This window comes from Argopecten irradians, chromosome 16 (genome assembly GCF_041381155.1).
Source record: "Argopecten irradians isolate NY chromosome 16, Ai_NY, whole genome shotgun sequence".
NCBI classification, from domain to species: Eukaryota; Metazoa; Mollusca; class Bivalvia; order Pectinida; family Pectinidae; genus Argopecten; species Argopecten irradians.
Genome location: NC_091149.1, coordinates 30,041,046 through 30,063,916, shown reverse-complemented (window position 1 = coordinate 30,063,916; position 22,871 = coordinate 30,041,046). Strand labels below are relative to the sequence as shown.

At 36.8% G+C, this 22,871-nt stretch overlaps 1 protein-coding gene across 9 annotated transcripts in view; it reads right to left on the bottom strand.

The window, feature by feature from the left end:
- Positions 1–22,871, bottom strand: part of LOC138310315 (collagen alpha-1(I) chain-like) — a 147,826-nt gene that overhangs the window by 29,031 nt on the left and 95,924 nt on the right. For all 9 annotated transcript variants that reach the window (XM_069251479.1, XM_069251471.1, XM_069251473.1 and 6 more), the window contains exons 2-11: positions 14,837–15,399; positions 11,712–11,774; positions 11,300–11,368; positions 10,734–10,917; positions 9,663–9,814; positions 9,286–9,534; positions 8,547–8,841; positions 7,977–8,062; positions 6,209–6,271; positions 3,920–4,111 (exon numbers count right to left, since the gene is read on the bottom strand). In XM_069251479.1, coding sequence (XP_069107580.1) covers positions 3,920–4,111; positions 6,209–6,271; positions 7,977–8,062; positions 8,547–8,841; positions 9,286–9,534; positions 9,663–9,814; positions 10,734–10,917; positions 11,300–11,368; positions 11,712–11,774; positions 14,837–15,399 — 1,916 coding nt within the window. The remainder of the gene's footprint in view (positions 1–3,919; positions 4,112–6,208; positions 6,272–7,976; positions 8,063–8,546; positions 8,842–9,285; positions 9,535–9,662; positions 9,815–10,733; positions 10,918–11,299; positions 11,369–11,711; positions 11,775–14,836; positions 15,400–22,871) is intronic.

Genomic DNA, 22,871 nt, shown 5'->3' with positions numbered 1-22,871 from the left:
AAACAATGTCAAAGTAAAGTCACAGCTACCCCCTCCAGACCCCTAAAACAACATCAAAGTAAAGTCACAGCTACCACCTCCAGACCCCTAAAACAACATCAAAGTAAAGTCACAGCTACCACCTCCAGACCCCTAAAACAACATCAAAGTAAAGTCACAGCTACCACCTCCAGACCCCTAAAACAACATCAAAGTAAAGTCACAGCTACCCCCTCCAGACCCCTAAAACAACATCAAAGTAAAGTCACAGCTACCACCTCCAGACCCCTAAAACAACATCAAAGTAAAGTCACAGCTACCCCCTCCAGACCCCTAAAACAACATCAAAGTAAAGTCACAGCTACCACCTCCAGACCCCTAAAACAATGTCAAAGTAAAGTCACAGCTACCCCCTCCAGACCCCTAAAACAACAACAAAGTAAAGTCACAGCTACCCCCTCCAGACCCCTAAAACAACATCAAAGTAAAGTCACAGCTAACCACCTCCAAACCCCTAAAACAATGTCAAAGTAAAGTCACAGCTACCCCCTCCAGACCCCTAAAACAACAACAAAGAAAAGTCACAGCTACCACTGCCAGACCCCTAAAACAACAACAAAGTAAAGTGACAGCTACCCCCTCCAGACCCCTAAAACAATGTCAAAGTAAAGTCACAGCTACCCCTCCAGACCCCTAAAACAACATCAAAGTAAAGTCACAGCTACCACCTCCAGACCCCTAAAACAACATCAAAGTAAAGTCACAGCTACCACCTCCAGACCCCTAAAACAACATCAAAGTAAAGTCACAGCTACCACCTCCAGACCCCTAAAACAACATCAAACTAAAGTCACAGCTACCACCTCCAGACCCCTAAAACAACAACAAAGTAAAGTCACAGCTACCCCCTCCAGACCCCTAAAACAACATCAAACTAAAGTCACAGCTACCACCTCCAGACCCCTAAAACAATGTCAAAGTAAAGTCACAGCTACCACCTCCAGACCCCTAAAACAATGTCAAACTAAAGTCACAGCTACCACCTCCAGACCCCTAAAACAACATCAAACTAAAGTCACAGCTACCACCTCTAGACCCCTAAAACAACATCAAACTAAAGTCACAGCTACCACCTCTAGACCCCTAAAACAACATCAAACTAAAGTCACAGCTACCACCTCCAGACCCCTAAAACAATGTCAAAGTAAAGTCACAGCTACCACCTCCAAACCCCTAAAACAATGTCAAAGTAAAGTCACAGCTACCCCCTCCAGACCCCTAAAACAATGTCAAACTAAAGTCACAGCTACCACCTCCAGACCCCTAAAACAACATCAAACTAAAGTCACAGCTACCACTCAGACCCTAAAACAACATCAACTAAAGTCACGCTACTACCTCTAGACCCCTAAAACAACATCAAACTAAAGTCACAGCTACCACCTCTAGACCCCTAAAACAACATCAAACTAAAGTCACAGCTACCACCTCCAGACCCCTAAAACAATGTCAAACTAAAGTCACAGCTACCCCCTCCAGACCCCTAAAACAATGTCAAACTAAAGTCACAGCTACACCCTCCAGACCCCTTAAACAATGTTAAACTAAAGTCACAGCTACACCCACAGACCCCTAAAACAACATCAAAGTAAAGTCACAGCTACCACCTCCAGACCCCTAAAACAACATCAAACTAAAGTCACAGCTACCACCTCCAGACCCTAAAACAACATCAAAGTAAAGTCACAGCTACCACCTCCAGACCCCTAAAACAACATCAAAGTAAAGTCACAGCTACCCCCTCCAGACCCCTAAAACAACATCAAAGTAAAGTCACAGCTACCCCCTCCAGACCCCTAAAACAACATCAAACTAAAGTCACAGCTACCACCTCCAGACCCCTAAAACAACAACAAAGTAAAGTCACAGCTACCCCCTCCAGACCCCTAAAACAACATCAAACTAAAGTCACAGCTACCACCTCCAGACCCCTAAAACAACGTCAAAGTAAAGTCACAGCTACCCCCTCCAGACCCCTATAACCAACATCAAAGTAAAGTCACAGCTACCACCTCCAGACCCCTAAAACAACATCAAAGTAAAGTCACAGCTACCACCTCCAGACCCCTAAAACAACATCAAACTAAAGTCACAGCTACCACCTCCAGACCCCTAAAACAACAACAAAGTAAAGTCACAGCTACCACCTCCAGACCCCTAAAACAACAACAAAGTAAAGTCACAGCTACCACCTCCAGACCCCTAAAACAACATCAAAGTAAAGTCACAGCTACCACCTCCAGACCCCTAAAACAATGTCAAAGTAAAGTCACAGCTACCCCCTCCAGACCCCTAAAACAACGTCAAAGTAAAGTCACAGCTACCACTGCCAGACCCCTAAAACAACAACAAAGTAAAGTCACAGCTACCCCCTCCAGACCCCTAAAACAATGTCAAAGTAAAGTCACAGCTACCACCTCCAGACCCCTAAAACTATGTCAAAGTAAAGTCACAGCTACCCCCTCCAGACCCCTAAAACAATGTCAAAGTAAAGTCACAGCTACCACCTCCAGACCCCTAAAACAATGTCAAAGTAAAGTCACAGCTACCCCCTCCAGACCCCTAAAACAATGTCAAAGTAAAGTCACAGCTACCACCTCCAGACCCCTAAAACAATGTCAAAGTAAAGTCACAGCTACCACCTCCAGACCCCTAAAACAATGTCAAAGTAAAGTCACAGCTACCCCCTCCAGACCCCTAAAACAATGTCAAAGTAAAGTCACAGCTACCACCTCCAGACCCCTAAAACAACATCAAAGTAAAGTACAGCTACCCCCTCCAGACCCCTAAAACAACATCAAAGTAAAGTCACAGCTACCCCCTCCAGACCCCTAAAACAATGTCAAAGTAATGTCACAGCTACCACCTCCAGACCCCTAAAACAACATCAAAGTAAAGTCACAGCTACCCCCTCCAGACCCCTAAAACAACATCAAAGTAAAGTCACAGCTACCCCCTCCAGACCCCTAAAACAATGTCAAAGTAAAGTCACAGCTACCCCCTCCAGACCCCTAAAACAACATCAAAGTAAAGTCACAGCTACCCCCTCCAGACCCCTAAAACAACATCAAAGTAAAGTCACAGCTACCCCCTCCAGACCTCTAAAACAACATCAAAGTAAAGTCACAGCTACCCCCTCCAGACCCCTAAAACAACATCAAAGTAAAGTCACAGCTACCCCCTCCAGACCCCTAAAACAACATCAAAGTAAAGTCACAGCTACCCCCTCCAGACCCCTAAAACAACAACAAAGTAAAGTCACAGCTACCACCTCCAGACCCCTAAAACAACAACAAAGTAAAGTCACAGCTACCCCCTCCAACCCCTAAAACAACAACAAAGTAAAGTCACAGCTACCCCCTCCAGACCCCTAAAACAATGTCAAAGTAAAGTCACAGCTACCACTGCCAGACCCCTAAAACAACGTCAAAGTAAAGTCACAGCTACCACCTCCAGACCCCTAAAACAATGTCAAAGTAAAGTCACAGCTACCCCCTCCAGACCCCTAAAACAACAACAAAGTAAAGTCACAGCTACCCCCTCCAGACCCCTAAAACAATGTCAAAGTAAAGTCACAGCTACCCCCTCCAGACCCCTAAAACAACAACAAAGTAAAGTCACAGCTACCCCCTCCAGACCCCTAAAACAATGTCAAAGTAAAGTCACAGCTACCACCTCCAGACCCCTAAAACAACATCAAAGTAAAGTAAAAGGGAAGACATTACTTCCTTTTTAGGTCATGAAATTATTATAACAAAGACTTAGAGGAACATTGGTGTTATCAGTATTACATTTTTACATAGTACTTCCATTTTTTTATTTTTTTTTCGGATGGAGGAATTCTCATTATAAGAAACATAACCAACTGATGCTGACTTACCGCCACCATGTCGATGTCGTCTCCGCCCATTCCAGTGCCCGGGGGTCCAGGAGGACCTGGGGGTCCCATGGGACCTACTACTCCGTTAATACCGTCACGACCAGGCAGACCAATGGGACCAGCCTTTCCGTCTCGTCCATTAGCTCCGTCAGCTCCCGGTAAACCGGCCACTCCCTGGAGCCCTCTCTCTCCCTAAAAAGGATAACATAATTATATCATACAAGGTTTTGATGATGTTGGTGATGGAATTGATGATGATAAAGATGATGGTGATAATGATATGAGTAAGATGTTGAGAATAATGGTGATGATATAGATGATGATGATGATGATGATGATGAAGAATGATGATATAGATGATGGAGGTGATGATGAAGAATGATGATATAGATGATGGAGGTGATGATGAAGAATGATGATATAGATGATGGAGGTGATGATGATGAATTATGATATAGATGATGGAGGTGATGATGATGAATGATGATATAGATGATGGAGGTGATGATGATGATGAATGATGATATATGATGATGGAGGTGATGATGATGAATTATGATATAGATGATGGAGGTGATGATGATGATGAATGATGATAAAGATGATTGAGGTGATAATGATGAATGATGATATAGATGATGGAGGTGATGATGATGATGAATGATGGTATAGATGATGGAGGTGATGATGATGATGAATGATGATATAGATGATGGAGGTGATGATGATGAATTATGATATAGATGATGGAGGTGATGATGATGATGAATGATGATGATATAGATGATGGAGGTGATGATGATGAATGATGATATAGATGATGGAGGTGATGATGATGATGAATGATGATATATATGATGGAGGTTATTATGATGAATTATGATATAGATGATGGAAGTGATGATGATAAATGATGATATATATGATGGAGGTGATGATGATGAATGATGATATAGATGATGGAGGTGATGATGATGAATTATGATATAGATGATGGAGGTGATGATGATGAATTATGATATAGATGATGGAGGTGATGATGATGAATGATGATATAGATGATGGAGGTGATGATGATGAATTATGATATAGATGATGGAGGTGATGATGATGATGAATGATGATATAGATGATGGAGGTGATGATGATGAATTATGATATAGATGATGGAGGTGATGATGATGAAATGATGATATAGATGATGGAGGTGATGATGATGAATTATGATATAGATGATGGAGGTGATGATGATGATGAATGATGATATAGATGATGGAGGTGATGATGATGAATTATGATATAGATGATGGAGGTGATGATGATGAATGATGATATAGATGATGGAGGTGATGATGATGAATTATGATATAGATGATGGAGGTGATGATGATGATGAATGATGATATAGATGATGGAAGTGATGATGATGATGAATGATGATATATAGATGATGGAGGTGATGATGATGAATTATGATATAGATGATGGAGGTGATGATGATGAATTATGATATAGATGATGGAAGTGATGATGATGAATTATGATATAGATGATGGAGGTGATGATGATGATGAATTATGATATAGATGATGGTTGTGATGATGATGATATAGATAATGGTTGTGATGATGATGATATAGATGATGGTTGTGATGATGATGATATAGATAATGGTTGTGATGATGATGATATAGATGATGGTTGTGATGATGATGATAACATGAGTAAGATGTTGATAATGATTGTGATTGTGATATTGAATATGAATAGGAATGAAAGTATTCAGATATATATAGTATTTTGGTACATTTTAATTGCACATGAAAAAGAAAAAAAAAATAACTAAAAAATTACACATTGACTTTATACATATCTCTCTCACAGGTCTTTCATTCACAGTACTCTCTCTTCCTCCCTATTCACAATTATGACATAAAATCCAGACAATTATACCATTAAGATCTGGGCCCAATTTCATGAATGTTTCTTAAATTTAAGGAATCCCTTAACTTAAAATTCTCCATAGGAAAGCATAACATATTTTAAGGAAGGCTCCTTTACTTATGGGGGTTTCCTTAACTTCCGTAATGATTTCCTATGGGGATTTTTAAGTTATGGAATTCCTTAAAGTTTAGGAATGTTCATGAAACTGAGCCCAGGTCATGTTTCTACTTTCTGATATCATTCACCCCTAAACATCCATAATGAACTGTCCCAGTCTTTAAATCAGAAGAGTTCAAATGTGTCTCTAGGGGAGAATTTGTTGAGGGAAAGATATGGAACAGTTACCTTATCTCCCTTTGGACCCAATGGGCCTCTTTGTCCATCAGCTCCAGGTACACCGGTCATGCCCTAAAACAGATAGAATATAAAATGTACGCTTACAGCAGCCTATATAACATTTTTTTTGTGTGTTATGTTATAGAAATTTTATAATAGCTGTTTCAAATTTATAATTCAGTACTTCTTCAGTTTCCACTGGACCTATCTGTTAGCAGATCAACAGTATCCATACATTAACTGGCTTCCTTGGTTGGCTATATCAGAGTATATCATAGTATATACTCTCAATTTTCATTCTTTGCAAACATATCTATTTATTTTTAAGATTTGTCATCAGGTATAAACTTAATACTGTAAACAGCATTGTTTTCACAGTGACTTAATTGAATTTCCAGACATTTTCACAAAAAATTAATTTTGCACTTTACAGCTTAAAAGCTATGTTGTGGTAGTAAAAACATAAGGTGATTGACTTTTGTAAATTCTGATTAGCTGTGAAATACACCAAATTAAATTGCACATGATGTAATTTGCTTTACAGTACTAAATTTGTTCAGAATCTTGAAGTATAAATAAGAAAGGGATATATAAGGTGACATCTAAAAACAAATGTATTTACATGTATACATAGCATTAAATGGTGCCACAAAAAATATTGTTATAACCGGCAGAAAATCAAGATGAAAATTGTTCAATAAAAATATACTGAAACACCATCAAAATCTGCTCAACCAACAGGAAGGAAAACAGAACAAAGTAAGGATAACCATACCGGTAATGGGAAACAATAGGATGAAGGGAAACAATAGGATGAAGGGAAACCATAGAACAAACAATAATTTGATAGATAAATGACATTACACCAGTACATTAAAACATAAACATTATTTTTATATCAGAACAAGACTAATAAAGTCTTTAGTGGATATCAAAAAATGAAGACACAAAACATTGAAATTTACAGCAAAAATTCACTTAATTTCAAAAAGAGTTTTATTGTCATATAATATAGGCATAATGTATTAAACTGACATCAATGAAGATTAAGATTTATGATAATTTTATGTGTAACTGTAAGCTGTTGATGTTAAATTGATTCAAGCAACTAATGCTCGATGAAAGTCATTTTATCTGAAATTTCACAAGAGATCACATGAAACTTATTTGTTATTTGATAAGCTTTAGGAACAGACTTATTCCTAATGCTTGATTTTTTTTTTTGTATTTAAATATTACCTATATAATGAAAAAAATAATATACAGAACTTGTGAATCAACAAAATAATAAATCGGATCAGCACAGGTAACCCGTGTCTATAATCCTGTAATACCTTACCTTCACTCAACTCTGACAGCATGCAACGGAAAAGTGTCAATCTATATATAGCCAATTTACATTACAGATTTAATATCAATCAGAATTCTCTGATATAACTACCGTGGACCCTTGATCATCCGGACACTTACATCCCCAAATGAAATCATCTGGATTCCAAATTATTCACACTGTTGGATTCCCTTTACTTATGATGAAATGTGTTACCAATATTTCAGTTCGCATTGTGAGTTTGACGGTTTCTTGGTATCCGTGTTATCAGAAGTCCACTGTAGTTACATGCCTATTCATCAATTTGAAATACACTTCTAAAAGATTAAAACAAAATTAATTTTCCTTACAAATTGTCAAAGTTACATTTTACCTTATCTAACCTAGGATAATCAAGAGAAATAGAATATTATAGTTCTGAATGCTTAAGTTACCATGGATACTAACCGGTAACCCTGGTGTTCCAGCGACTCCCTGCTTTCCAGGCGGTCCCATCAGCTCCGACATGTTGTAAGCAAACACTCCTGGCTCACCTGCATTGGTCAAATAATTTCTTTGTCACAAATATATGAGTAATTAAATCACCAAACGTAATTATTTGCAATTTTTATAATATTTATTTACCAATTATTAAATGCTGGAAGCCTCTCATTAACACCAAAGTTCTTCAGATTTTGAAAGTTTATATATGGGATATGTGTGTCCGGTAATGTCAAAGTTGTGAAACATATTATTACATAAAGCAGAAAAAGATTTAAAGTTTTGACTTCACGATAAAGGAAATTAACTTGTCTTGACTGCATTTTGCTGGGACCAGCATATTTAGCCGTTATAGCTAGGTGTCTTGATTATACAGGTTTTAATTACTATAGTCATTTGGAAGGTAAATACAACATACAATTACACCAACATAAAATTACTAGATCCCTCTTTATTTCATAAATGAACAACTAGGTCCAACCAGTCAAACTGTATATAATAAAAAACAGCCTGGGAAATTCTGCAGTATTCACTTGCCTTTAAGTCCAGGTATACCCGGGACACCTGGAGAGCCCATCGGTCCAACAGGCCCCTGAATTCCCATTGGACCAGGCATTCCTGGCTCGCCCTGTTCTCCCTTAGGTCCAGCAGGTCCCATCTCCCCAACCGCATCCTCTCCACCAGATCCTTCCGCTAGTGTCACTGGACCAGGAGGTCCCGGGGGTCCCGGCCTGCCCTGGGGCCCGGTCAGACCTATAGACCCAGCAGGACCCATTGGGCCAGGTAAACCATCTGACCCCGGAATTCCCATACCTGGTTCACCTTTATCACCCTGTGGTACATATATTAGCATTAGCAAAGTAAACAATACAATGTCATTTTATTATCAGATAGTTTGTTAATTCAACAGTCCCATCAATTAAAGTATTGTACTAATTAAAAAGGTTTATTTTTTATTTTTAACTGGTTAAAGGAAAGAAAGACCCCACAATTTTCTTCATTTTTCATCACAATGATGTCTTTGGCATTAACACATGTACACTAACTGTTTTAGAAGATTTCATTAATTGTTGTGCACAGATTGATCAAGATATTAAAACATGTCTATAGCTCTCGGGACCAATGGAATCACTTTGTTGTAAACAAAAGTAGGTTATACACATATCACAGGTATCTTATAGGAACCCTGATGGAAAATGAAAAGTTCTACAACCATGAATTTGTTGTGTGTTCGCTATAAACATGTTATACTGTAATGAACAGAGAGAAGTCCTACCTTAGGTCCCATGGGACCTACAGGTCCAATCATTCCGGGATCCCCTGGGGTCCCCGAGAATCCATCTCTACCTGCGGGTCCCTCGGGGCCAGCAGGACCGGCCATCCCCATGGCCCCTTTCTCTCCCGGCTCTCCCTTGATGTTAAATTCTGACATGCCCAATAAGATGGTTGCGATTTCGTCGTGGTCCACAATGGCTGGGTCTCCTCTGTCTCCTTTCTGTCCCGCTGTACCGATTCCTGGATTTCCCTAACAATGTAGAATATAACTGATTAATATCACAGTCAAAGCTGTCCATAAAGGATACCTGTATTGTAAAGTCATTGGTTTATAAAGGACAGACTCATCAACATGTGACATAACTTGACGGTACTTACCGGCATGCCTTGTACTCCTGGTTCTCCCTTCTGTCCGCTCTCCCCTGGTATCCCTGGCATTCCATCCAGACCCTCAACTCCCTGCTCTCCTTTCTGTCCAGGGAATCCTGGGACACCGACTTCTCCCCTGTCTCCTTTCTCCCCCATGTCACCTGCAATGTTTGGTTTAAATGATTTTTTTGTGTGGATCTCTTATGTTATAGTGCTATATCACTGAAAATAACTGTCAAAACTCAGTAGTAAGACCTACATTAATCTGTAGTCGTGAGATATTCTCTGATCTACCCTTACCTTTTAAACTTCATCATCTTTGACCTTTTCTTATCTCTTTTGAGAAATGATCTTTTACATACCTAATCTCAAGTGAGATGACCTCCGACATATCCCTATCTCCCTTGAGAGATGACCTCTGACCTACCCTTATCTCCCTTGAGAGATGACCTCTGACCTACCCTTATCTCCCTTGAGAGATGACCTCTGACCTACCCTTATCTCCCTTGAGAGATGACCTCTGACCTACCTTTATCTCTTTTAAGGGATGACCTCAGACCTACCCTTATCTCCCTTGACAGATGACCTCTGACATACCTTTATCTCTCTTGAGAGATGACCTCTGACCTACCTTTATCTCCCTTGAGAGATGACCTCTGACCTCTGACCTACCTTTATCTCCCTTGATAAATGACCTCTGACCTACCTTTATTTCCCTTGAGAGATGACCTCTGACCTACCATTATCTCCCTTGATAAATGACCTCTGACCTACCTTTATTTCCCTTGAGAGATGACCTCTGACCTACCTTTATCTCCCTTGAGAGATGACCTCTGACCTATCCTTATCTCCCTTGAGAGATGACCTCTGACCTACCTTTATCTCCCTTGAGAGATGACCTCTGACCTACCTTTATCTCCCTTGAGAGATGACCTCTGACCTACCTTTATCTCCCTTGAGAGATGACCTCTGACCTACCTTTATCTCCCTTGAGAGATGACCTCTGACCTACCTTTATCTCCCTTGAGAGATGACCTCTGACCTATCTTTATCTCCCTTGAGAGATGACGTCTGACCTACCTTTATCTCCCTTGAGAGATGGTAGTTGTGGTGGCGGTGGTGGTATACTTGGCATTGGTCCTGGTAATCCCCTTGGTCCTATTTCTCCCTTCTGTCCCTTAAGTCCCTGTGGCCCGGTCTGTCCTGGATCTCCTTTGTCTCCCTTCTCCCCGTTCCCAGTAACGATGTCATCAATGTCAGTAATCTGTACAGGTAAAAAAAAGAAAAACAATCTGTACAGGTAAAAAAAGAAAAACAAAGTCTATAAAGTCGTCACTCAACACCATTTCTACTAGTTATCACTTCACCTCTACTGATATATCCCTAGTCGTTTGAATTGACCACTACTGTTTAACACATAATGACCATTAAATCTTATTCTTCATAAAGTGAGTGAGCTCATCAAAAATTTCTGTCAAAAAAGCTGAATTCAATTTATTTAAAACCCTGTCATTCATTTAAGAAGTAAAAAAAGGACTGGTTATGTAATCCTTTATCTATCTCCACCAGTAGGTGTTTAGCGACTCACTAGCCAATACATCAACAGCATTATTTATTACATCATTATGTATTTTTATTTATTTTACCGGCGGCAATGTTGACGACGTAAGACCATCTTCATCGTCTCCTGATGTCATGCCTGATCCCGATAGGTCCTAAACAATCAACAAATAAATAACTAGTTACTGCATTAATTAATCAAAATACTCAAAGTACTGCAAATATATCGCAGTAGAAACAAAACAATCAGAATGAAATCAAATTAATTTAATGAATTCAGTTTATACTGCCACAAATAATAATATAATTCAAAATGCTTTTTAGTTTCCAGTTCTGTTGATTATGACATTTGATACACCATTCTGGTTTGTGAAAAAATAAATGATTTCCTTATGATAAATATCTGACTATAATCCATCATAAAAACATCAAGCTGTTAGGCAGTATAGATGTACATTACAAAACAATGAGCTACTAAGTGATTAAAAACGTGCTTACGTCGGCACAGTCTCGTTCTGCTTCTCGTAGATCTTCATGTATTTTTAATTCGTTAATAGCACCCTGGAAAAACAAAGACAATACTGATTCACTTTCCACACCTGAACACTCCAAGTAGAGACATCTTCTACCCATTATATAATTTACATTAGTTCAAATGTTAAAAAAGGAATTACAAATTTTCACATAATTTTTCCAAGACAACTGGAGCATGTATAAAACAAACATATATATACGTAAATAAAGTATAGTTTTCAGTGAGAGACCTTGATCACAAATTTATGTATTCTGTATTTGCATATTACATAGCTATCAGAATTTGCGGGTATGTGATGATTGTGACGTCATGTATTTGCGAGTATACCATCATCATTTTTAGAGAAAACAATGTGAATTGCACTCACAAAATAATGATGTCATAATGGATACCTAGCGGCAAGGGAAGTAACTCTGTAATATGAAAACTAAGAATTAAAAATTAGAGAATAGGTCAGAATAGGGTATGTATACGCTGTTCAGTATTCAGTATACAGGTGGTTTTATCTAATATACTCAAACAGCTTTATTTTCATTATCTCCAAACCACCCTATATGTAGATCCTATCGAGCTATGATTCAGGGGTCACAGGTTCCAACTCTGGCCCTTACATTTTCTCCTCTCCTGTAACATTTATAGTCACAACTTTGCCAACCCATTCCAAGCATTGGGAGAGTGTTAAGCTAGTGGATACTCAAACTTGGGTTGTGAATGGTTGTTCAAGAGTTCCGAGTTTCAAACCCTTTACATTTTCTTCTGTACCATTGCCACACCTGTTTGCAGCATTCATCTTAAGTACCCTTAGCATGGTACTATACCAATTCTTGAAATTGAAGAACTTACCAATCACCTATTTGGAGCATTCAAGATACCAATGGACTGTACCTATTCTTTGAGGCAGTACAGGAATTTCATTCCTGAATTTCAATTATTACTATTTAATTATGCAGAAGAATGACCTGAATCTGACTGCACTGTGTCCTGAAGATAAGACCCAATCGGCCTGAATGACTCACCTGCTACCTGGTGATCACGATGAACATTATAGGCCAAGATAATAAATCTGATATTTTGCCATGCTTGCCCAAAACAGTTAAAAGGTCATTCATATTCATAAACTTAGAAGACCTTCAGCCCAGTATGCTACAGCCCAATGCCAGTACACTTTTTTGTCATTGACAAGATGTAGATTTGACCTATTTGACCTGTGACCTTAAATGAAAGACAAGGTCGTGTAACTGAACAAAATTGGTTACCTGAAGCCCTTCATCCCAGCAATGAGCATACCACAGGCCCATCATAATAGGTCTCTAGACCTCATATATATTGAAAAGAAGTTTTTTTTCAAGATTTTAGACTATTTGACCCCTATGGCTTTGAATGAAGGTCACATTTCAACAAACTTGGTAACCTTTTATCTCAGCAAGAAGTGCCAAATTGATTTTTGACCTTCAAGTAAAGCACATATATGCAAACTAACATTGTATAGCACATATTGACATTAGCTTTAGGCCAAACAAATAGTCTCCATCGTGACTATCGAGAATGTCTACCCAGGACGTTGCACCTCCACCCACACGAGGAAAAAGTCTCCAAGATGGCACACCTTACCTTTATAATGGTAATAATGGCTAAGAGTATTAATAGTTAAGAAACTGAAAGCTGTATTTTCTTTGTTAATTTTCCTCTTTGCCTTCTTCCTATGAGCCATTGAAAAATGTCATATGAGGAAATACCTACAAAGAATTCCAAGCCTTAATTTTCCTGACCCTAGCTGACTGCCTATTGAAAATAAACATATATATATGCACCAAAATAGTTCAAGAGAATCTCCATTAATGAAATTTGAGTAAAAAATCATACAACACTATAACGTAAATTATAGTGGAAACAATCTAAGGCAACAAGATGAGTCGGGCACCAGATGGACCAAGGAACAAACATCCGATGTAATTTGTTCAGATTATGATGGGATAAAGTCGTCTCTAATTTGTCTCATTTTCTAAACACACCAGACCCTTATTGAGCCAAATACAGTATAACTTGTTAAATCCAGCCCCTATCTGAACTGGAAACCTGTATAATCTTTTCATATCCAGCCCCTATCTGAACTAGAAACCTGTGTAATTCAGCATAATTGTATGAAATTTTATTTCTTAATAAATAGTAATTAAACCTTTATAATTCGGGGAAATAAACAGAATTATACACTGTATCTTACCTAGGATTACCTTAGTTAATGGACAAAGCTTGTGGACATGTAACAAACAACCCTTTTCAATCAAGTAAAATTCATTTTTATTCGTCCTTTGTATTAATATTCTATCGTAATATCGATATGTCTGATATATATAATTATAATTATTATTATTGTAAATATTATTAAAAGTGTTATAAAGTATAGATCATTTACTTATATAATTTTAAAATATTCAATTTTTATAGTTAGATATTGTATTTGCCAATGTGACAAAATAGATTTCCTTACTAATTTATTCTAAGTAGATAATTGATAAATAATAGTATATACTAATTAATGAAGATACTAAGTATATTATTGATTATTTTATCTATTTTTAGAATACTCAAATGCTTTATAAGATAAATGTTTATTTATTGTTATGATATTAATTTCTTTTACTAATGTGCTTTAAGCTGTTTATTAATAGTCTGTGTTCATCGTCTCTTAATAATTCATTTATTGAATGGTTCATGTAATTATGGCTCTATATACATGGTCTATGATATATAACTGTTTTAATCTGATGCATTGTATATTGATGTAATGGAGTTTCAGAGACGTTAACAAAATAATAAATAAGATACTATAGATATTCTCTATTATATCGAAAGTAAATAACAAGGGTCAAAGAAGTAATATCATCAGGATTTTTCAGATGACACGGGATCCCATCAAACGTAAGTCTGTAGGATATGAATTACTTCAAATGGTAAATATGGGACAAGGAAGTAATTCCAACCGTGTGGACAAAAAAATTGTCAAATTTTCGAGGCGATCTGCCCCTTAATCAAGACACACAAAACGGACACGATTACATAATAGAAAGTATATAACACAGATACTTACAACAAATTGACTTCCTTCAAAGTTAGGTCCCCCTTGTGCGATGTAGAATGATGACCCAGGTTCTATGGCTAATAGTCGGGCTGTATCCCTACTAATCCGACTTGTTTCTGTTCTCTGACAATTCACATAAAGCGTTGCTGTATTCTCCTCTACTTTAATTCCTAGTTCCGTCCATTTATTATATAGAGAATCCACAGTGAAATTAGCTAGCACATTTGATGGCTGACGATCTGAGAACCGTGCATTCTCTGTGTAATAAAGCACTAAATTATCCCGCCTCGGAATCGATGAAGGTTCTATGTAAACTCCAAAAATTATCACTGTGTTATATGGGTTTTTCACAGAAAATACAAAACCTCCCTCTCTCCGCGTCGGTTTTATTGCTAAAGTCACTGCAAAGTTGCGATACTTTAAGGCTGCACCGAATATTTCCGCAGCACTTTTGCGTATATATGCTCTTTCGGTAAAAGAGAATGCTGGGTAGCCGGTAATTCCCGTTTCGTAGCCGACCCCACTAGTAACAGATGGCACTCCGACAGCTGTCAATAAGTCTATGTTGTTTTCTGGAAAATATAAAAATAATAGACATTTAAAAACATGTTTTGTTACCATGATATAATGAATATCACAGAATATTAATGCTGTTTAATCAGTCAGATTATAGTAAAACATTCTGTCGGTTTGGGTTTCTTTTACTTTACATCTAATTAACAGTCAGAGGGTCAATCAAGAAAGACTGCCTGGTTAAGGAGGTGGACGGAAACAGGAGTACCCGGGGAAAAAGCACCAACCTACACAGTCAGTTCCTTCAAAATTGTAATCCGAGGTATAACACAATTTACTGGATATTTTCCTTGTGATCATTTAAAAAAGGTTTAGTATGCTTTTGATATAGGAATGATTTTCCCATGTTATATGCTTAATTTCAACTAAGCTACTACTAGAATTATCAAATGCCCTGGGCTCCAAATAAAGTTTGTTTGTGAAAAGGTGGTGTTGGGCAGAAAGGATACAATATGATGAATGGGTAGGTGATGAAGAGGTGGGAGCACATATTTGATGGACATGGCAAAGGCTTGGAAAACAAATTGGCAAAATAGATGTCAATTTTTAGACATTGAAAGAGATATCTGGAGGTCAAATATTAACGATGAAATAAAAGGACAGACTTTGATCATGTGCTATATTTAGCTTAAGCATGAGGAAGCTTTCATCTAAGACATACGCTACAGCTGCTTCAGTAATATATATACATGTAATTTTGAATGTATAAAAATTCATCTTCACTAATTTTAACATTTAGTTTCTGAAGGAGATAATTATTTTTGTATGATGTATTAGGGCAATTTATGGCTATAGATCTGAAGGAGCAGATGATATGTGTATGATTTATTCGGACAACTTATGGTCAGATTATAATAGCAACTGTCATGTTTAGTACATTTGCATGTACAGAAATGTAAAATATTTAAAGAATGTTGTTTTAAATTCCCCGGAACCATTGATAAGATTTTAAAAACAAGGGATGCCAGAAGAGACTTTATGAGTAAGGAGTCAGCTATGCTTATATATATAATTCTCCTATCATGACGTGTGTGTATGAAAGTGAATGTCGTGAAATTAGTGTCAAATTATGCTACAATTTATCTGGTAGTATGAAGCATCAGACAGCACCACATATCTGTCTGTTCCTACACGTGGCCTTCATTAGGCCCAGACTTAATTCATATCTCCTTATATGGACATAATGGTACTTAATTCATATCACCTTATATGGACATAATGGCATGTAATAGTAAATGTATTAGCCTATTACAGCAATGACAAACTATTAGGGTGATATGACACAGGACTCTTTTTCTAAATAATTAAACAAGTTCTTTGATAGGTCTATGACATTTAATCCAAATGAAATTTGATTTAGTTATCTTTTCTGTTCAAACTTTCAAAACAAAACTATTACATTAACTGGTTATGTATATGAAGCTTTCTTTTCTTTTGTTGTTCTTTGATTTTTATTTATGTAAAAGGCTTATTAAAAACATTTTCAATCTAAAAAACTTATTTTTTTCAATTCATATAGAAATAACTACAAATTGATGATGTCAAACCACATGTACAAGGTCATATTTCAAAATTTCAATGAAATTGTTGATTTCCTTTTTAATTTTAATAAGTTATAGAACCGAGAAAAAATATACAGTCAAACAATGCATTAAACTTAAACATATATTGTATTTTAGGAGGCCATATATTGGTTACAACACTGACTTTCACTGAGTGTAGATTTATTGGTGAAAATTAAAACATTGGCTTTTAAGTTGAATGTAGATTTATTGGTGAAAAAAAAATTAAAACATTGGCTTTTAAGTTGAATGTAGATTTATTGGTGAAAATTTAAGCATTGGCTTTTAAGTTGAGTGTAGATTTATTGGTGAAGTTGACAATATATTTTTTGTCTGATTTAGATTTTAATCCGTGGAAGCTGACACATACTTTTAGTGCAGTGTTCTGATAACGGCAGTCGAATGTCTGCCACAGCTGTGATTACACTGCATAAAACTAGACCAAATTTATGCAGAATTGCCAACAATGACAAGTTCTCGACAAGGCTGCCTGATAAACCCCGTAGAACTGTCGACATATACTTTTCATAATTTATAAAACATTAACAGCGATTACAACTGAAACACCTGCGACCACCAACGAAAGGCACAAGGGGAGAATATGTGTTAATCATGGCACTTTTTTATGTTCTTTCTTGATGATTTAATGTCTGTTGAAGAATTCTTAAGCTTTGTAAAATGAATATTTGTATCCATATACATTTGTTGAAAGGTAACAGAAGCGAAGCGCAATAGGACTAAATTTTCACATAAATATTGAGCAATGACAAGAAGATTTTTTCTCTGCTGTTAGAGTTATCTCCCTTTGTACAGATGTTCTCAACATCAAAATTTCTAACACCAACTAAAATGACATGACAAAATTTATAATAAAATCTTGATTTTCGAAGCTGTAATGTTGTATTAACATAAGACAATGGGAATTTCTGACAACATGCACCTTTTTTGCGAAGACTCCAGACAATTGTTTCTACTTCACTGACTTCCGTTTCAAATATTTGTTTTGAAACAATTTGATTATAGTTTACCACGTCTATTTAGTTCAACTCATATCTACTACATAACAGCAACGTCGGCAGATTTTTTAACAAATTTATTTTTATATGTTCAACTCGATATAAAACAAATCATCAAATTTAATGCAGTCAAGATGTTATCAATATTGCTTATTGCAATTTTCAATTTTTTGTTTCTCATATTGTGATTTAATTGTTAATCTCACTTCAGCCCTGAAATTAATGAGCTACTAAAGATCAATTAAGGTGACATTATCGTTATTTCAATAAATAGTAGACTGACATATTCTACAATTTATAGCCAGATTTAATTTTCATATAATCTGACATTAAATTACAAACAGTCATTTCTTTATTACAAATCGGCCCTTTCCCACACCTTGCTTGACCTTTGACCTACAAATTTGATTTAATCAGCCGAGTGTATATGACCTTCATCTAGTGACTCACCTTCACTGGGAAAGAGTGTCGGGTTTCTGTATGACCACCCATTGTGACCGACAAAAAACACTAAACCCTACTGATTTCACTCATGTTTGTATTAAGTGCGAGACTAGTCAAAAAGGAAATAAGAGAAAAAGAATATTAACAAATGAAATTCAATATAATCTACTTGATGTAAAGATTGCATTGAATTTTTTTATTCCGTTTATAGCAAACCATGTTACAGTAGGATTATTACTCCAATAGCAATATATCTGGGGACAAATCAATTCATAATCAGTACCCATTGCGGTCAGCTACATCATACTGGGAGATTACAGTTCCGATATTATCCACTTTCCATATTGGAACCAATAAGCGCCCCCATTCCTATAAGCGTCCTTCGACTTATTTAAAGCTTCAACTTTCACTTTGTGTTGGTTTCCTCACTTTTCAATGCAATTATGAATGAAGTGTGAAGGCTTATCTTTTTTTCTATTAAGGCCTACATTTTTAAGTGCCGTGATCAGGTAATACAGAATGTTAACTATTTTCAATACTTCTTTAATATTGTGAATCTATATAAACACAAACACAGACATTGATGGAGACCTTATGATAAAAACATCCCATCTGTCATTGTACTATAGAGGAGAAAAAATAGCGGGCAGACCGGGATTCGAACCCAGGACCCTCCAAACACTAGCCGAGTGCTCTTAACCGACTGAGCTACTGGTCACCGATGACCACCCCAGTCCAATCCTGCTACACTTGTTGTAACTAGAAAGGAGAAAATGTAATCCAGTCCAGAATGGGATTCGAACATGGGACCTCCAAACACTAGCGGGATGGTCTGTAGATTGAGCTACTTGGTCACGATGATCGATGATCGACCCAGTCCAATCCCTCTACACTATATATACAATGTATTCCCCACCAGGTACAATGGTTTTGAAATAAGGGTCTCAAGGTCAAAGTTGGGTGATTACAGGTACCTTGTTATGACCTCACAATATTCATCACCAGGTTCAGTATTTTAGAAGTATGAAAACTATCTGACCTTGGAATGGACCCTATGATGACATGGTACACGTATGTTAAAAAAACAAAATGGTAATGCTAAAATGACAAGAGACTATCACAGATTGTCACCAACATTGTTTGATCTTCTGAAACAATTTCTGAGGGGGGTTCCCACAAATCTTAAGTCACAGAACCAAACTGTGTTTACGAGACCTGGAAAATTCCAGAGATTTTACGGATGGGATGAGAAATGGCTTATTGGTCACTAATGAAGACCTAGAAGGACTGAACAGATGTGGCTTAGCGATGACAAACATACAAGTTGCTGTGCCCAAAAGTTTTGTTGTATTGTATTCTAAATCCAATAACATGTTTATTTATTTGGTGACAAGCCCAGTTTGGATATGTTAAAATACAACACAGTATGGTTTTGTTTTTATAGTTTTGACACCATATAAACCTTAATGTCAAACCCTCCTGCAATTGTGACCTACTTCCACATGAAAGTAAAGCTTATCATACCAAAACTGTGTTATTTGACTATTCTGAACTCTGAACAAATCAAGCTTATTATTTTTTAATATGTATGCTTTGGTTTGGTTTGTTTATAGTTTTATATCCTATTAATAGCCAGGGGCATGCAAGGACATGCCAGGTTTGATGGAGGAGGAAAGCCTGAGTACCCAGAGAAAAAACACCAACCAACGGTCAATATCTGGCAACTTCACTAATTGTTCAGCAGAATAGGACTGAGACAAACATCGATGACCAGGTACTACATTCAGTAAAACACTAGTGTTCAGAGGTTAGAGTTCGAGCTCCAGTCTGGCTGCAACATTTTCTCCTCAATAATTATACACACGATATTGAATGATGCTGGTATATGTCTCTGCATTTTAATATACCTGGTAAGAAGATTTCTATATCTATATCATTGAAATAAACCCTCAGAAGGTTGTTAATTTATTCTCTAACAAATTCCAGTATCTTTTTAAACAAAACAAAAAAAAAAAAAAATATTTTGAGTATGATAGCATCAATGCGATTCATCTTGTCAACAAAGTTATAAAATCTGCAGAGTTAGCGAGGCTGTGTCCTCCTTGGAGATGCATGTACACCTGTACTTTCACTTTATGACAGGAAGTGATGGAACACAAATTAACACACAGGTCATGGTGCATTATTTAAAATGATTTAAAACTGACAGTGTTGATATGAATGTGAATACACAACACAAATTTACAGTGCTTTCCACAAAACACCAATACTTCAACTGTATACTGCTGTACTAACATTTTGCAATTGTACCTTATTAAGAACATTAGACTATTAGGATAATTTCCTCAACTCAACCACCTTATTCCTAAATAAAGAGAACAATACCATATGAAGCATAAAGGTTTACTTAATTAAGACAAATAATTGAAATATTTTGATATAAATATTTGTTGAAAGTAATCTATATTTTTACCAAATATATCACAATAATGATATTATCGCTACACCTAGCTCCCATCCTGTTTATCTTCAACCCCAATAGTAAATGTCGAAAGGTCAAAGTTCAACGTCTCTTGATTTGAAATTAAGATATCTTTTTGTGAAAACTGATTTTCCACAGCATTTTCACACAGACAGTTATCAATCACATGTAAAAAGTTAACTCCCTTGCTCAAGACAGATGAGTTTCTTGAATAAGTAATGAAATCTTTCTCAAGAGGTCGTGTGATATCAGAGGAGTTCTTTGACATCACATACAGCAATATCAGAAGTGATAAATTTGCCTTGTAAAATTATTTTGTATGATATCATCTTAAATAAATTATTCCAACTATAACCATTTCATTTCAGAATCAAATTTGAATTTTCCTTTTGGATTTTGGCTATTTTATACACTGGAGAGTTTTTTAAAAGAGTGGGTTTTTTTACACAGTAACAGTGCTATTAAAATGTGCCTATGTTATATGTTAAGTCCTTTTATGTTGAAGTTAGTCACTTCAGTGATTATAGAGGTGGTGCTTATTTTTCATCTTAATTTAAATTAAGCAAATTTAAACAAAAATTACTATCATTTCTCATGAATACAAAACTGAAAGGTAAGTTTAAACATTGACCCCAGGACATACTGCTATCTATGGGGTAAAACTTGACCTTGGTATAACCTTGATCAGAATCTACCCAGAAGGGCGATTGACCAATATAGTGAACTCAACTCTCTATTGTTATAGTAGACAAGAATTAGGATTGATTTCGTGGAGGTTTAATTTCCCACGGATAAGAAGCAAAGTATAAGTTAGTAATAACACAACACTGATTTTATTTCCTTCAGAAATAAAAAGATCAAATCTTAATTGTAAAGCGGACAAAGCAAAGTGTGAACAACCTTCAGGTTAAATGGGGTCACAAATTTACAGCAGGTTCTGACAAGGTTTGATTTACAGAAGTGAGTGGAGGTACAATTCTGTTGAGGACTAGCTGTTTTTACTAGAAATATCCCAATAAAACAGGGCAGTCTTGATGTAATGTAAATAATGTAACAGAACAAGTATACGGGCTTGTATGATGATGTGTTGTGTTGATAGGTGCACTATGCTACTGATACCCTGCAAGGTAACCATCCGTTAACGACCATCTCTAGACGACCTTATTTTAAGGATTTTCCACAGGTTACCTCCCCCTAATGACCTCCCCCTAACGACCTTCATCAGGTAACCTCCTGACCCCTAAAACCCTTCTGCAGGTAAGTAAGTAACACCTGATGAAGATGAATGAGACAGATTGCTGTGGCAGATTGTCATTGTTTGGATGCAGGAATGCACCATCATGCTGGCCCCGTCTGACCCCAAGGCTATCAGCTTACCGCTGACAAGTGTGTTATCTAGACATGCAACAAGTGTTGTCGGAGGATGCCACCTATGTTTTGAGTAGTCTCCCCCTCATCCACGATTAAACCTTCTAACAAAACATATGATAGCTGATAATAGCTTGGTCCTCTCTTTCTATGTGGTGACCTTGTATGGGGTCATCCACATGTGGTTCCTTATGTTGGATATTTTATTCAACTTTGAACTTCCTTTAATGTACCCAACAGGTTCACAAGTGTATATAATTAAGCTGTAGTGCTGAATGGAAGGATCATATTATCATCTCCTCCTTAATAGGTCAATATAAAATATCCAAGCAGAAGGTAAATAAACACCAAGATTAACATTAAGGTTAATGACTTTTAATTAAATCTGACATCTCAGACATTTAAGTCAACAAGCTGCTCCATGAAGTGTGTATTTGATTTCTCACCTGGCACTATCGAAGTGTAATTGATAAACGTGTAATTGATTTTTGATTGATGATGATTACGACCTGTTTATATGCCTATCAATCAGTATCGGTGGAGTCGAGTCAATAAAGTTAACAGTTTACCTAAAGCCTCCTCTATAACAGATAGCGCCC